Source organism: Poecilia mexicana, unplaced genomic scaffold, assembly GCF_051168715.1.
Source record: "Poecilia mexicana isolate PSO_F unplaced genomic scaffold, ASM5116871v1 scaffold_18, whole genome shotgun sequence".
Lineage (NCBI taxonomy): Eukaryota > Metazoa > Chordata > Actinopteri > Cyprinodontiformes > Poeciliidae > Poecilia > Poecilia mexicana.
Genome location: NW_028263387.1, coordinates 18,277,285 through 18,294,233, shown reverse-complemented (window position 1 = coordinate 18,294,233; position 16,949 = coordinate 18,277,285). Strand labels below are relative to the sequence as shown.

The 16,949-nt window shown below is 38.8% G+C and overlaps 1 protein-coding gene across 1 annotated transcript; it reads right to left on the bottom strand.

Annotated features, from left to right (window-relative positions):
• Window positions 1–16,445, bottom strand: prox3 (prospero homeobox 3). Its single transcript, XM_088015888.1, has 7 exons — window positions 15,877–16,445; window positions 12,241–12,312; window positions 8,385–10,068; window positions 8,193–8,307; window positions 5,341–5,453; window positions 4,664–4,769; window positions 1–2,248 (listed from the first exon to the last, which is right to left on the bottom strand). The coding sequence occupies exons 3-7, from the start codon at window positions 10,064–10,066 to the stop codon at window positions 2,075–2,077; spliced, it is 2,190 nt and encodes a 729-aa protein (XP_087872014.1). The 5' UTR covers window positions 10,067–10,068; window positions 12,241–12,312; window positions 15,877–16,445; the 3' UTR covers window positions 1–2,074.
• Between the last annotated feature and the right edge of the window lie 504 nt (window positions 16,446–16,949).

Genomic DNA, 16,949 nt, shown 5'->3' with positions numbered 1-16,949 from the left:
TGAGGTTGGTATTACTTTAATTAGCTGATAAGACGTAAAATTCATTGAATGAGGCACAGATCTACAGCAAAGACTGCAGCACATTCTGTACAATGTGAAGGAAAAAAAAATTACAAATCTGGGAAACAAGCACTTGAATTCACGTCACAAATAATTACACCAACAAAAGCTATTTTGTTTTCAGATCAAACAATCACAACATACAAGATTTAAAATATAAAACAACCAGTCTGCAAAACAAAAGCTCAGATATTTTAACTTATTTAGTTCAGCTTCACGTCCAAAGAATATAAAATATTTCAAGAGTACATAAGAGGAACACCAAAGACATCAATATACAGCTATGTCAACTTCAATATGTCTGAACAGATTTCCATGTTGAGTACATTTTTATTTATCATGCACAAAAGCTGTACAGTAGTTACACTCTGAGCAAAGACACTTTGAAGGATAATCAATACATTTCTAGACTCTCATAAATAATCAAAGATTTGTCCAGCATCACAAAGAACTACTTTCTATGAAGATTAAAAGCTGCTTCAGATGGAGGGAAATTAGAAAAACGGATTCTGATAGAAAATGAACTCTGATGTTTTCCCACTGGATAGCGAAGGGATTCACAGGAACGTGTTTTCGTTAATGTTTGTCTTTGAGCTGCAGGAAATCAAAGTCAATCTTTTCAGCTTTTAAAAGAACCAGCCAGGATATTCCCTGCTAACGTGATCACATCCTCTGAGTATTTTCGCATTTTCTAACCTTGAAGCCAGAAATTTAATTGTATTTTGTTGAGATTGTTTGTGACGACACAGAGTCGTGCGTAATTGTGAAGTTGAAGAAATCTTGATATGTGGTTTTCATTTGTGTTTACAAATTTTCATTTGTAAACACAAATGAAAATTTTTCATTTGTGTTTACAAATGAAAAATTTAGCCAGGTGTATTAAAATACACCTGGCTAAAACCACCGGGTTTTAGCCAGGTGGTTTTGCCACCTGGCTAAAACCCGTGGCAACCAAATATGAAGCTATGCAACACAGCGAATCTATGAAAGAGGAAACTCTGATCAAATAAGAAAATTATTAAACTTTTGTCAGTGCTGCGGGTGTTTTAACCCTTACACTTTTTGTGCTGAATGGTTAAACATTGTGACTTTCCATTTTTGCTTAAAAACTGCATTTCAGCAGCGTTGACTTTGCGCCATTAATCAGTGAAACAATTTGATATTTATGTAAATAAACAATTTGTGACGTTGAGATTTTATAACAGGAGAGCCTTTAAACTTTTTGTCAAATGGCCCAAAATGTTAAATTAAAAGTAACCAGTAAGGAAGATTTAAAAAATAAAATAGAATAAAGCAAATTAATTAGTCCAATTTTTTTGTTTGTCATTTGTAGGACGCCGATGTTATTTATTCGATCGACAATGATGTGCAGCTCAATTGGGCTCAGTTGAACAAATTTACAACAAATGAACAAAGTGGGCTGAATACAAATGTATATCCGACTTCCTTTTGTAAAAACAAATGTTAAACCATTTCATTTGACTTCGCAGTTGGGCACTATTTTCTGTTGATGTCACGTAAATCCCAATGAAGTCTGTAGATGAAGTATTGAACGGGTGCATTAAATTAAATTTTCTCTGGAATAACTTGCGAATGTTTCTCTAAAATTCCAGCTAATCGACAGTAAAACGCAGCCTCACACATACAGAGGGACTCGTTATGAATCTGTGACAGAACGAACAATACGAGGCTGTGTCAGCGCTCGGTTTCAGGAGAGTTTTATCAAACGTGTAATGTAGAAAAGCTGCGGTTTGCAGCCTGACTGCAGAGGAATGTTTGCAGAAGGAATTCCTGCTTTTAATTCAGCGGTATGGCCAGGATAAGTGCAGTCACAAGACTCTCGTTTGAGCACTGAGCGCGTCCACTGTCTGTCCTGTGTTTATGTCCCAAATAATGGTTTTTAACCTCAAACTGAGAACCAGACCCATCATTTACAGCTTGACAGTTTGTTTAAACCTTGATAAAAATGTGATTGAGCATGCAGTGGAGTTCAAATAGAGGAGAAACGCAGAGCTCAGCCCACCGGACAGCCAGGCATCCTGAAGGCATCCGGCAGAGGACTGTCCAGCTTGCAGATGATTTTATATATTCCTTTCTTCCAGCAGGGGTCGCTGTCTCTCCCAGTCCAAATGGCCGAGTAAAACTCCCTCAGAGCCACTTCTGACACCTCGATGAACCTCTCAGGAACCTGCACACAGAAACGGACCAGTCAAAGTCTGTAACACGTACTGGCAGAGGAGGCAAACCCTTAGTTTAGTAGGTTATCATTATTCAAAAGCAGCAAATGATAAATAAACAGTAATTCTAAAAAAGTAAGTGCACCCTCTTTCAGGGTGATAAAAAAAATGATTTATTTAGATTTGAAACTGTAAAAAGAAAAAAAAAAGTCATTATTTAGCACATAATCATTTTCAGTTTGTTGAGGTTGCAAACATGTTAATCAAGTTGCGGTCCAGACTTTGACTGGACCACTGCTGTACCTACATTCACTTCTTTTTCAGCCCTTCTGTTGTAGATTTGACTTTGTGTTTGGGATCCTTGTCCTTTTGGTCTCATGTTGTTATAAAGAGAAGTTCAAAATCAATTCACTAGCTACATTTCCAACCAATTGTTGTGAATTATGAGAGAAAATAAAACAGAAAATGTGAATTAGTCATGTTTCTACTGGTTTGGAGCAAATTGACCAGTCAACGTGTAATTTTGTCAAACTTTGACGTTTCTTATGACTTTAATAAGCAGGAAGTAAAGGCTGCAAATTAGCATGGACCACATATAAGAAAAACTGAGAGAGCTTTCCCCTCCAACCTGGAGGTTTGTACTGAAATTTGCCTTACCAGAGGCACCAAACTCAGAAATCTCTCTGTATATTTGGTTTGAACTGACCATATAGTTCTGCATATAAATGTTTGTTTTTTTAAAGTTTCGTTATGAATTGGCTAAGTTTATAAGAAAACCGACTTCTTTGAAGGAATGTAGGCTTTGTGCTGCACTTTGTTTAGCCATTTGTCTTCTTCTTCAAGGTTTTTTTCTCCCATTTCCTGCAATCTGTTGCAGACAGTGTAGCTTTTCAGGTTTTTATGATAGTTTTATAAAGAAAAATAACATATTTCACACTTTTTTAAAAGCAGGCACTATTTTTAATTTTACATTTTAAAAGTTAATTGGTTTTAAGTTTTAAATACCAACCTCATTCACTTAAAGCTTTTTCCTGACATTTTTGCTGTAAATTCAGTGGACCACTACTGCCGACTAGTGGTGATAAAAAGATGTACATTTTGTGACAAGATAAGAATGGTTTTAACAGTTTGTGTCCTGCATTTAAAAAAAAAACATCTACTGTATAATATTTACATTTTTGGTCAGAAGTTAGTGGTTTATATATTACAGAAAATTTATTTGAGACATTATTTCCCTGAGTAGAATGAAAATAGAACCCCATTTTTCAATTACATTTAAAGACAAATATTTTATTGTATTGGGGATTTTTTCTAATTCAAACCAGTCAAAATTACACACCCAGGCTCAAGTATATATTGAAGCCACCAATATTTAGATAAATGCCACTGAAATTGTATAGAAACAAGCTTCTAACAGGACATTTACCTACTCTTCTGAACAGAAATGTTGATGTTTCATTTAAATTGTGTGATTTTCAATAGGACTGAAGTCTAGGACATTTTTATTGCTTTAACAAGTCAATTATAAGCAACAAAATCTGGTTTTTTTGACCCAAAAAGTTTAAAATAATAACTACAACTAAGTAAAACAACATATTAATTGCATAACCAACAAGATTGCAGCACCTGGTTTCTGGATGGTAAGTCAACAACAAAACACTCGTCTTTTCCAGCAGCGCAAATGGCGGTAAAACCAGCTAACCAAAGTGCTGGAACTTTCTTTGGGTTGCTAGGTAACGGGCTGGGCTTCACATTGGTTTCTAGGTAACGGGGACAGTGCCTCTCGAATGGAACTTAATATTTTAGAAACGTCTCATTTTCCAGATCCCTAAAAACTTGAACTTGTTGGCAAAAAATAGCTGGATGCTTTTTTTTTTCTTTTTTTTTTTAAATCACTTGGTCTGTTTTTTAGAAGCAGTTGAGACCCAAATGGAAGAACAAAAACAGGCAAAATGTAAATTTTGGACAAACAATAAAAGCTCGGCTTAGGTCAGTTTGGTAGAAACTCTGACATTTTCCTAACAGGACACAGATCCAAAACACACATCCCAACTGGTTCATCTGGAATGACTCCATTTCCACCATATGGAAAATATATGCGCTTCCCTTAAAACTGGGAATGAGCCAATAAAAAAACAACTTAAATGGAGTTAATTTAAAGAGTAAATACAATAGGCTGACAAATTTATGCCAGAAACTTAATGATTTATGTCATTTCTGTCCTCCAAACATCAGTACGACAGTATGTATGTTTATGTTTTACCGGATTTGGCATAAACCGAACCTTGTGCTCCTACTTTTTGTTTCTAAATTGGCTGTTCCTCATACACTCATTCCCTCCTGGTGAAAGATGGTTAAAGTAAGTCAGATTAGCATGACATGACTGCCTACATGTCAGTAAACTTCTGCACTGATCCTGTCCTGACCTGGTAGACGTTGCTCTTGTTGTAGTGCATGTTCAGGATGCGGTACAGCTCCGTATCTCGACCCACTCGCAGCTGATTCTCTCGGCCCAGACGAGCTGCGCCGTCCCTGCGTCAGAAACATCCTCAGTTTCATTCATCCCTTGTACAAACATTTATTGACTTGAACAAATTAGAACACAGACAATCTAAATGAGCTCAAAGTCATCAAAGTTTCAAGCAACACAAGTCATTTTTTCTGTTTACATTTGTTGCTATGTGAAACTGCTTATGTGATTAATTTTTAATCACATAAAAGCTGATTTAAGTGCAGCGAAATCAAACGTCTCTGGATAAACGTGGTTCTACTTATTATGAACGCCTGGTTGAAAAAAGATGAATACTTTGTGCTGGATTTAAAATTTTTCCATCTCAAGAAAATTATGTCGGTAATAATTTTATTCTATTCTATATTCATTTTATTTTTATTACTAAAAATATCCGCCTGTGATGGACGGGCCAAATTTAAATCAAACTGCAGTCACTGAGCTGCACTTTGGTCACCCCTATTTAATATACCTATAAATTGTTCCACTCCTTTTTGTAGAGAATATAGATCATTAAATTTGTAAGAAAGATTAAAATAAACACTAGCAGACTCTAGTGTAGATGGAGTAAATTCGGGGCAGAGTGTAACTCACCGGGTGAGAGCGTCGCGGACCGCCTGGCGTGCAAATCGCTCCATCTGGATGTAGAAAAACTCCCTGAAGTTGCTGAACCATTTAATCATCTGCGAGGTCACACAGCGGTTAAACTAGACAGCAGGAGAAAGATCCTTATTAGCTTTATTTATTATGTCATAATATTTTTATTTCATGGGTTGGACAGACTGCAAAACAATATCCAGCTTCAATTTATTTGAAAACGATTAACAAACCAGAGAGCAGCTATTTTTGGTCTGTACAGTTTGAGTTTGGACAGGCTGCGGCTGCTTGATGCTTCAGGGTTAGCTGATGACACCTGTGCTGGCCGACCCTGAAGCCGAAAACTAATTCAGGTCACAGCTTTGATCCCTCTGCAGAATATTTAAATAAGTGTAAAACTAATTCTGCCTCATTGCAGCAGCTCGCATGTAATAATCTAGAGAAACCAAACGTCTGGGTTCAGTAAATTCATTTAGTGGGGAAGAAATTGTAAAAAATAGTTGGAAATCGTTCTTTTTCATTTTAGGGATTGAGTCAAGGCTCCTGCAGTCACCGTATGACTTTTTACACCTCTGTTAAATACAGTTGGCGCTGTGTGCTTTGCTTCTGTCCAGACTACCTGATGGATAAAACACTATCTGCGTTTCCATTTCAAATGTGTACAAAACTTTGTCGATTTTCCACTAATGTGGAAAAAACACAATTTCTAAACTGCAAACGCAATTAAAATCACATTTGAATATGTTTATTCATCCGATATGTCATTAAAAAACATGACAACCGTCTTCCTCTTACCACCTACTGCAGATTTATTCGTCTTTTCTGCCAGTAAAAACAGCCGGTTATTAATCACATGGTTGTTGATTGGGATTATCTAATCTAATCTAATTTTGATGCAGCCGAAAAACCACCTCATTTTTATTTGGAAAAACGTGAGTTTTTTTTTCTAAATTGTTGTTTTTCCACTGAACAAATTTATTTTCATAATTCTAATTTGTGTAATTCTGTGGTCCATGGAGATGCAGCTACTGTGAACATGCAAAATAATGTACAACATTTCACTCTTAGTATAAAGTAGCAGATGGATTCAAATCCTTCACTCAGGGCCACACAGATGTAGGACAATATGCCGTTTTTGTTAAGTCAAGGCAATTAAGTTTTACATCAAAATAAACCAATAAATGTGAGAAATCTATTTGAGATGCTTTAAAAGCCTCTATAATTTCATATCATAATCCTTATTTGGTGATTTTACATAATGTCATTTTTGCATCAGGGGGTCCAAAATGAGCCTGCTCTAAATGTAAACTAGTTGATGTATCCAGATGGAAAGCACCATAAATGTTATTTATATATTATTGAACTTTAATACTGCATTCACTTGATTGACCTTCCTATCAATAACTGAATATTCAGTTTTATAAGTGGACCAAACATGAATTAAGACTCTGACTCTGAACTTTAAATCTATTTACATTGTGGTCTAAAGAGTATTTAAAATGAATATATAAAGAAGGCCATCCTTTGACTGAGACTGAAAGACCCTTAAAAGATAAGGCCAGTAAACTCGGGTGGTTTTATTCAGTGGTGGGCACATTTAAGCTAATATGTTAATATTGGAAATAAGTTTTAGTTTAGTACTTTTGCTATCCTTTGACATTTTTACCACATCTGGCTACCTCTAAATTTATTTTTTCCAGCTAAATTCCAAATATACTTGGCTGTTTTGTAAATATTCTGTTGAATAAAGTTTGACATCTTTGTTGAAGGTTTCGTTATTGACCATTAAGAGTTCTTAGTTTGTTAGAAGTTTATATCCATGCTCTTATTTTGAAGTGGGTGAAGACTGTTTACACGGCAGTTCCATTTCCTCTCTTTTTTCCTTCAATAACTATATTCTAAACCAGAAACATTCAGGAACAAAATAAAACATGGACAGGAGCAAACAATATATAAAGATACTGTAAATACAGTATCTAAGGGTAATATAGAACATCCAAAATTACAATGCAAAAGTTAAATTATTGTTCAATAGTTGTTGTCTTTCAAAGTTTCATAATTGAAATTAAGTTAGCACTTTAGCACTAGCTTCCACTAAATACTGTGTTGGTGTGATGTGTTAGTGTTAGTAGAACTAACTTTTTAGTTAGCTAGTTAGTGTGACATACCATGACATTACATGGTGATAATGATAAGAAGATATCAATTAATTCACACGTCAAAGAATCAACCTGTGGATGATAAGGGGAAGAGAGCTACAATTCAACTCTGAGCAAGAGGAATGTTTTAGACATTTTATTGCTGGCAAAAATGTCAGGGTCCTTCACAGCACACGCAATTTCTGATAGGTTTCATCGACCTGTCGACCTCGCTAATAAAAGTTAGCAACTGGGTAAAATAAGCGGCAAGCATTTTCTGAATAGCCAAGGCTTCAAACCCTCTGTACGAAGCAAAGCTTAGAACCAGGGGCTGGTTTTTACCAGGACAGAGAGGTACAGATCCATAGTAGACATTGGCCAAAATACTTTATGCGTATTGACGATCTTCATAAGGGCGCTCGTCAAAATCTAATGTCTGTTACTGGTTTTCACAAACGTTGACTGTATGTTGTGTTTATTACTTTTTATTCTTGTGTTTTTATGATTAAAGCACTCTGAACTGCCTTGTTGTGAAAATTAATCAGGTTTGTGCTATACAAACAAACTTGGTTGGTTGGTTGGTCAGTTGGTTGGTTGGTTGGTCGGTCGGTCGGTCGATGGGTTGGTTGGTTGGTTGATCTTCCTATACCGTGTGATCCTGTCTTGGATAACTAGGGACTATGGACAGATGGATCATTGAGGCACACTTACCTTGACATCAGGGAAGTAGGTCTTGAGCGTGTTGGAGCTGGGGTACCGTGTGTAGAAGAACATGAGCTTGGCTTTCTTCAGATGGCAGGGAGACAATCCCTCCTGAGTGTAAACATGACACAGGTTAAGGACAAACATGAACAAACACAATCCTCTCTGTTAGTCCTTCCCTCAAATGACAAAAAGGATATCCCGCCGGCGGTCAGGTAGAGCTCTCCTCCGTCCATTCCTCCGCCTCCTCTGATGCTCCCGTCTCCCCTCACCCCCCTCTCCCTCTCTCTGACTCCGTGGCGAGTCAGCGACGGGTCCAGGTGTCCAAGAAAAGGGAGCGGAGGGAAGGAGGCATGAGAGGAGAACTCCAGGAAGGGGTCGGAGTTCAGGTAGTCCTTCCGAGACGGAGCAAGATGCGGGAGCTGTGGGTGGTGGAGCGAGCGGGAGAAGAGCTGCTGCATGGAGTAGTGGAGTAATGGAAGAGGAAGAGGCGGAGGTGGAGGAGGAGGTGGTGGAGGTGGTGCAGGGAAGGAGGATGATGAGGAGGAAGAGGATGATGAAGAGGGGTGGAAGGAAGTGGAGGAGGAAGTCTCTTTGGGCTGTGAAGCTGGAGGCAAGAGTGGAGGGTGAGGAAGAGGAGTGGGTCGGGTCAAAGAGGGGTGATGAAGGGGGAGGTTTGGGTGGGAAGAGTTGATGCTGGTGGAGAGCGGCGGTCCAAGAAGAGGGAAGGTCTTCCGCGTGTCAGGTGACCTGTGAACGGCCAATGGCATTGCCAGATCTGGTCCAGGAGGAACCAACTTCTTGAGCTGCTGCTCTCTGTCTCCGTCCTCCTTCTCCTTCATCGGTTCCTCCACTCTTCCTCTCGTCAACAGTCCCATCCAGCCGTCCCTCACTTTCCCTCCGTCCTGCGCCTGATCAGACGGATGGAAGGATATGGTGGCAGGAGGGGAGGAATGGTCCATCATCTCCGTGTAAAGACGAAGGACTCGGTCAATGACTCGCGCCACAGCGCTGCCCAGCTCCAGCTTCAGCGCCTGAGCAAACTTCTGTCCTCCCTCCTCATCCTCGTCTTCAGCGCCTCCGTCCCAGTCTCCCCTCGTCAGACCTCCGCACTCCAGCCACAGTCTCGATCCCTCCATGATGCCCTCCATGTCTCCTTCTCTTCCTCTCTCTGTCCGCCTTTCTCTGTCTTTTTGCAACTCGTCTTTCCGTTTGTGGAAGGTGTCAAAATGGGAAACAGAAAGCAGGGAGAAAGATTCCTTCTCCATCTCAGCGCCATCGATGTCCTCTTCATCAAACATCTCTCCTGTGACGTCCTCCTCATCTTCCACCGTCCCTTCATCTCCATCACACCTGGTTCCGCTTAGGCGCTTCGTTTTCTTCTCCTCCTTCTCTGCCTTTTCCCCAAACGCCCTCCAGACTTTCTCCTGCAGGGCCTGCAGTCTCTCCCTGGCCTCCTCAAGCTGCTCCTTCAGCTCCTCCCTCTCCCGTCTCCTCCCCTCTCTCCTCTTTCCTCCGTCCTCCAACTCCTTATCTTTCTGCCTGCACTCCAGCTTCATCCTTTTCACTTTCATGACGTCTTGACTCCACTCAGCCATGAGGACGGTGTCGTTGCACTTCCTTTTCATCTCCGTCAACTCGTCCTCTCCCTCCATCATCCCCTCTTCTTGCTCCATTTGAGTGGCAGTCACTTCATTCTGGTTTGCGGTCAGGATCCTCCGTGGGCCTCCGCCCGGCTGGAGGAGATGGTGGATGAGGGGGAAGCCTGGGGGTCTGAAGCCGGGAGCGGTGTGGACTCCAGGGAGGTCGGTGGAGGAGAGACCGGGAGTAAAAGTCCGTATCTTGGGGGAGGAGTCATCGAAAAGGTCTGTAGGTGAATCCATCACTGCAAAGACAACCACATAAAATTAATGTTGATAAATTTGGCTCTGTATTTTAAACAGTTTTTGTTGTTCTAAAAATGTAAAAGTGACAAAACTGGTATTCATATCCACTACTGCACGACTATCGCAAACTTCAGTGATCACTTATAATCAACTATTTTTTTGCGGATAAACTGTATAAATTGATCCTTTTTTGAATAAAAGCTACTTGAAGGTCTGAAAAGTTGCTAAATATAAGTGGGTAAGTTGGCAACAGTGCTTCTCATCCTGACCACTCTAGCTTAACCACGCCCCTTTGTGTCTCTTGGCTCCGCCCACTTTCTGGAACTTTCTAAATCTGCCAGGGGGCGGGGCTTAGGCTTTAACAAGGGGGCTAGTTACACTTTAACTGTGGGGTTCTATTTTTTTAAGAAATAAAAATATGAAAAGTGTTCAATTTATTAATATTCAACCCACTAAGTTAGGGGTGTCAAATTCATTTTTGTTTTGGGCCAAATCAAAATTATGAATACTCTCAAAGGGCCAGTTGTGCCAGAATGCTGACAAAACCTGTTCACAAACTGTTAAAATATCAATGAATTCTTGAAATGAAATATTATTGAACATCTTTTCAGTCTTGAACATCTTTTCAGTCCCTCTAGGTTTTTGTGATTCTTTTTGTGATTTTTTGCAATAGAAATCAAAGTGTTTGTGGTACTAATGTGGAAATATTTGTACTTCTTTATGACGGTAAATGGACTATAATCTGACATCAATCTAGGATGAGGTAGATGTTTAGAACAAGTAAGAAAGTTTTTGACAATTTCTGAGAAAAATCTGTAATAAACTCCCAGTTATGTATCAGTGGCGCAACTACACATTATTCATGAGGATGCGAAAAAATAAATCAAACCTCCCCCTCCCACCCCGAGGGAAGGAACGTCAAGGTGACGGAGCGACGCTCACCCCCCCGAGGCAATGATACGTGAAGTGTAAAAATCGCTACATTTACCTTGTTATGTGCGAGAGGTGGAGGAGCGTAAGGCGCGCTGAACTGTATGGGAAAACATAATCGGCGCGTTGCCCCCTCCAGACGGGGTTTTGGCGCCCCCTCTGGTGCTGCGCCCCTATGCGTTGCATACGCTGCATACCCACTTTTTGCGCCTCTGTTATGTATTAAAGTGGAAAAGTGCGAGGATTTGTTGATTTTGGGTGAATTTCCACGATAATTCTCAAGAAACTGGAGGGACTGATTGATATAATTTGGCAGTAGACAAATAAAAATTGCATTGATTTATTAATAACAAAACATTTAAGCACACTTAGTGTTTAATCTATAATCTAGAGGGCCACATAAAAAGCTATGGCGGTCCAGATTTGGCCCAGGGGCCTTGAGTTTAACACATGTGCTCTACGTCAATGTTTTCTACAGCGACCTTTTGTTGATAATTCGTCTTTTGCCCATTCTTGACAAAACAGTTCAAGCTCAGTCAGATTGGATGGAGAAAAAGGTGGTCTATTGGATTTTGGGACTTTGACTAGGACATTCTGATCTAAATTATGCAATCTTGCTGTATGTTTATCGTTCTGGTATAAGGTGAGCCTCCGCCCCAGTCCCATGTCTGTTCGGTTTCTAAAAGGTTCTCTTCCACCTTCCCATCAACACTTGCTCAACAAATGCATACTACTAACACCATGATGCTGCCACCACTGTGTCCCACCCTTGGAATGGTGCTTTAAATGTTGATCAAAATGTATCGTTTCGGTGTCATCTGACCAGAGCTCCTGAAAACAGGATGTTTTTACTAAGGAAGTGACTTCAGACTTTTGAATAGTTTCCTGTGTCGTGTTTATTTGCTTTATTTGCTTGGTTTGGTCCTTCTCTGCCAAAGTTATCCAGATTCCAAAAAGACGAATAAAGAAACATTTTGATTGTACTCACAATTTTTACTAGAATCTCTAAATAAAAAGGACTAAAAAATTGAAAGTATTGACACTTTTTTTATAAGGATTATTCTTACAAAAGCAAAATGAGAGCGGTCTTTTACATTCCCAATGTCACATTCAAATTAATTTCCTTTCCTTTCAGAGAAAGAAAATATCTCCTATCAAAATATGTTTTAATGTGAGATTTGGTGAATTAATCTATTATTTATTTCACTGTGACATGGTCAGAACATGAATGCTCAACTAACCTGGACAACAAAACAGGCCACTGATCGGTCAAAGGCTGCAGCCTCGTCCACTTGGATCTTTATAATGATGATCTGCAAAAATTAAACAGGAAGGAGAACTTTAACTGGACGGAACCTTAAAGATGGATGGATGGATGGATGGATGGATGGATGGATGGATGGATGGATGGATGGATGGATGGATGGATGGATGGATGGATGGATGGATGGATGGATGGATGGATGGATGGATGGATGGATGGATGGATGGATGGATGAGAAATCACCGACAGAATCATTTAAAGTCAAACATCCAACCACAAAACCCAACCTCATAATTCAAGATGGCCGCCACATGCATAAACATAAAAAATGCAGATTGTGAATATTATTTGTACTTCTACCAGGTTATAGCTGATTAAATTAGTCACATAGTGTCAGTGAAAGCTTTGTTGTGCTGTGTGAATATTTTTCAGACACATCTTGTTATTGGCTTGTAAAGCTAATCATCGCTAGTTTGGCTCTCACACTGTGACGGAGGTGAGTTGGGTCTGACGTCCTTCTGAATTTCATTTTAACCATGTCTACCAGCTTCAAACTTAAATATTTTTCAGCTTGTTTTTGTCTGTTAAAGGTTCCTTGAATAGGATAGGTCTCTGAGCTATACAAAACAGTTTCATTACAATTGTGCACAAAACGTTGAGTAGGCCCCCACTCACACATGAAAATGGCTGCAAACAGATGCACAATTATACATTATACATCTTTGAAAAGTATTAGTAGAGCTTCCTACACAACCAACAAGAGTGCAGCAAGTTGTTTCTGGATGGTAAGTCAACAATAAAACGCTTGTCTTTTCCAGCAGCCATTGTACAGCGCATACAGCAGTAAAACCAGCTGACCAAATATGCTGGAACTCCACTTTGGTTGCTAGGTGACAGACTGGGCTTCACTGGGGTTGCTAGGCGACAGGACAGTGCCTGTCGTGACTTAACAATATGGAGGTTTTTTGAAATGCTTTATATTCTGGACACCAAAAAACAGCTTGCTGGGTTTTTTGGGTGTGTGGGCTGTTATTAGAAGAAGCACAAATCTACATGGAAGTATAAAAATGTGCAAAATGTGAATTTTGCAAAATAGGTCTTCCTTAAATATTTGACATGTTGCACTCAAATCTCAGTTTTAAACTTTGGAATAAATATGAAACATATTAATGGGGTTTTTGTGGCTTTTATTGACATAAAGAAGAGAGAAAAGTTTCAGAGTTAAGAATTGAACCCAGAATGACTGAGCTGCGAACTATCGCATCTGTAAATATGGTGCCTACTCTACCTCTACATCACAAGATATATTTATTGTTAAGCAACAGATCTGTATCAGGCTGAACAGGAGGAACCAAAATCAGATGTAGGGCAGAGAGAAAGAGGTTAACAGCCTGTGGGTCAGGCTATGTGCTGGTAGGGCACCGGGTAACATCTGGCTCATGATCTCTGCCTTGCATCATCCTCCGGGTTTCGTTCTATACTTCCTGTTGTGTTTGAATCCGTACTCCACAACCTAACAAAAACTGGAAATAACAACAACATACGAGTCTTTTTATATGTTCCAAATGATAAACATCGGCTTATTCTCACCTTCCTTTGTACAACAGAGCATTTTAAACACAAAGAGCCGGTCCTCATCTCTGTTTTTTACTAACCTAACCTCACTCCCACTCCCCCCCTTTTCCTTCCTCTGCCATCCTCTCTTTTCCTCCCCCTCAGTGTGTTATCTGTTTGGGCAGGTTGTTAAGCTCTGTTTGATCAGAGTGTTTATCGTCACACACACTTTCACCATCAAAAAAACGGGAAAGAGGCTTGAGAGAGGGCTAACAATGGTCAACTGTCCTTGTACAGTGAAATGGAGTGAGAGTAGTGTGAACAGCAACACCCATAATCCACTTCAGATAGATCGACAGATCGACAGATCGACAGATAGATAGATAGATAGATAGATAGATAGATAGATAGATAGATAGATAGATAGATAGATAGATAGATAGATAGATAGATAGATAGATAGATAGATAGATAGATAGATAGATAGATAGATAGATAGATAGATAGATAGATAGATCGCCCTGGTGCAACATGAACAGAATAATCCTCCTATAAATAGCTAAATATCAATTATTCAAATGCCCTCTCCTCTCTGCTATAATACAGCCCAGATGGCAGGCCGACCAATGCGCTTATATCAGGGACAGATTAGCCTTTCAAAGCCAGCAGAAAGCTGCACAAAATATGAGCCCTGAGCTACAAATATGAGAGCTATTAACCACCAGATTAGGTTTAAGAATATGGCACTGCTGGAGCAGAAAAAACTGGCAGCACAGTGCCTAAACCGGGGACGTTAATAGACCTAATGCATGTTGGGAAGATTACCCTATCTGCAAATTTAAAAGTAATTATCAAATCGACTGGAGCCGTCAGTTTTGTAATGCAAAAACTGGCTTGAATAAAACAACCTTTGGAAATATTTAAGAGATTTGATAGACAAAAAACTTACATTTTGATTGTTGCATTAAACTACAAATAGAAATATGTTTATTTTAATGTAAAACAAAACAGAATTTCGGGTAAAAGTTCACTTATTTTAAATAGTAAAAATAAACTTTCACTACAACTAAAACTAAAAATTGTTTCTTAAAATGTTCATATAAAAATATATTTTTAAAAAAATCAGATTGTAAATATAAGCACCCCATTGAGAGAAATGGATGTTTTTTAATTTAAAAATTTGTAAAAAAAAAAAAAAAAAAAACTAAAAATGGAAAGGGGGTATAAACAACATTCACAGTGGAAATTATACATATATTAAGTTACTAATGGTATATAATTCACATATAAATATATGTAAGCTCTGACTAGATATATATTATTTTTTATAACTCAAAGTAAAAAAAAACTATTTCATGACATTTACACAGTAAATAAAAAATTCAAAAAGATTCCAGCTTTTGTTATATTTTCATATTTAAAAATAATTTCTGCTTACAAATAGTAAAATGTAACGTTTTCATTCAATACATAATTTTAAAAATAAATTCAAAACATTCATGTTACAAAGGTTATGTTAAATATTTTAACACACACACATTATTTACTTTCTCACACAGTATTTACATTCTCATTGGCTCAAAATATTTAAACTCTAAACATTAATACAGAGTATAACAGTTTAATTATAAATAAATAAACGTTATTTTGTTGTTTTTAATTTATAGTTTTATTTAAAAGTATCTATCTATCTATCTATCTATCTATCTATCTATCTATCTATCTATCTATCTATCTATCTATCTATCTATCTATCTATCTATCTATCTATCTATCGTTTGAAGCTTTTTCAAGCCTCGGGGCGCGTGGCAACATCTGCCGGCTCTGTCACGCGACAGGAATCCGCTTTGGCCGTTCTCGCGCACCGAGCCGTCAGTTTGTTTCTGTGCGCGCGCTCGCGCCTGCGTCCTGTGACTAATTGGCAGCTGTGAGGACTAATGTCGCATTAAAAAACACGCAGATAAACAGGCAGAGAGCGAAGGGCGACCGCTGGTTCGGGTTGCTGTTAAAGCGGCTTCGTTTAAAAGATGAAGTTTTAAATTCAGAAGAAATAACTCACGGAGAGGAGCTCCAGCTGTGTCCGCTCCCCGAAGCTTTTTCCACTCCACTGTCCGCCTCTCGCTGTCTCCAGAACGGGCACTGACCAGGACCGGGACCCGTAAGAAAGCTGCGTCACACAGTTTTATTCTCACCCGCTGAGCAGCTCTTAGGGATTTATTCTAGTTGCGCAGAGGTTTTGTTTTTGTTGTTCATCCCTCGTCAGTCCATCTATGTTCGGCTGGATGGCATCAGCCCTGACGCGCTGCTCCCGGTGTGGAGTGGAGTGGAGTGGAGTGGAGCGCAGTGGGCGGGCAGGCGGGCTACAGAGCTGTCCACTTGACGGTCCGATCCCTCCCATGTTGGCATGACCCCCACTATGAGCTCATACACATCACACGGAAACTACAAACACCAACATTTCTGCTGCTCCTTAACTTACTCAGCTCACTCTGCCCATTAATAACAGCAGCTGCTGCCACACTCATCATGAGAAGAGACTTCATTTGGCAGAAGACTCGCAGGGCATTAATGTGCAACGCTGTTAGACATTGTATGGGGAATAAATGAATGCATTCACCCCAAAAAATCTCTGAAAGTTTCTGGGAAAAGAGTTTCAAAGGTCAAGGATTCTCGAATTTCCAAATTTTTCAAGAAAAAATGTTTGAGATTAATCTAAAAATCTCAGAAATTTTGTAGAAACAGAAATTTATAAGCTTGAAAAGTAGAAAACAACTCAGAAATTTTGAGATTAATCTCAGAAAGTTTCTAGAAAAGTTTCAAAAATCAAAAATTTTTAAATTGCCACATTTTTCCAGAAAATGTCTCAGATTAATCTAAAAAAAAAACTCAAGAGATGTTGAGATTAATCTCAGAAAATTTCTAGAAAAACATGGAAATTTGTGATTTTAAAAATAGAAAAAATTCAGAAATTTTGAGAAAGTTGAAAAAAAAAAAAAAAAAAATTCCAAGTTTGAAAAGTCAAAAATATAGAGAAAAAAACTATTTGAGATTGGAGTCCGAAATTTTCTTTAAAGAAAATGACATTTCTGAGTTCCATAGTCAAAATTTCTCTCCTTTTCGAAATTTTCATCT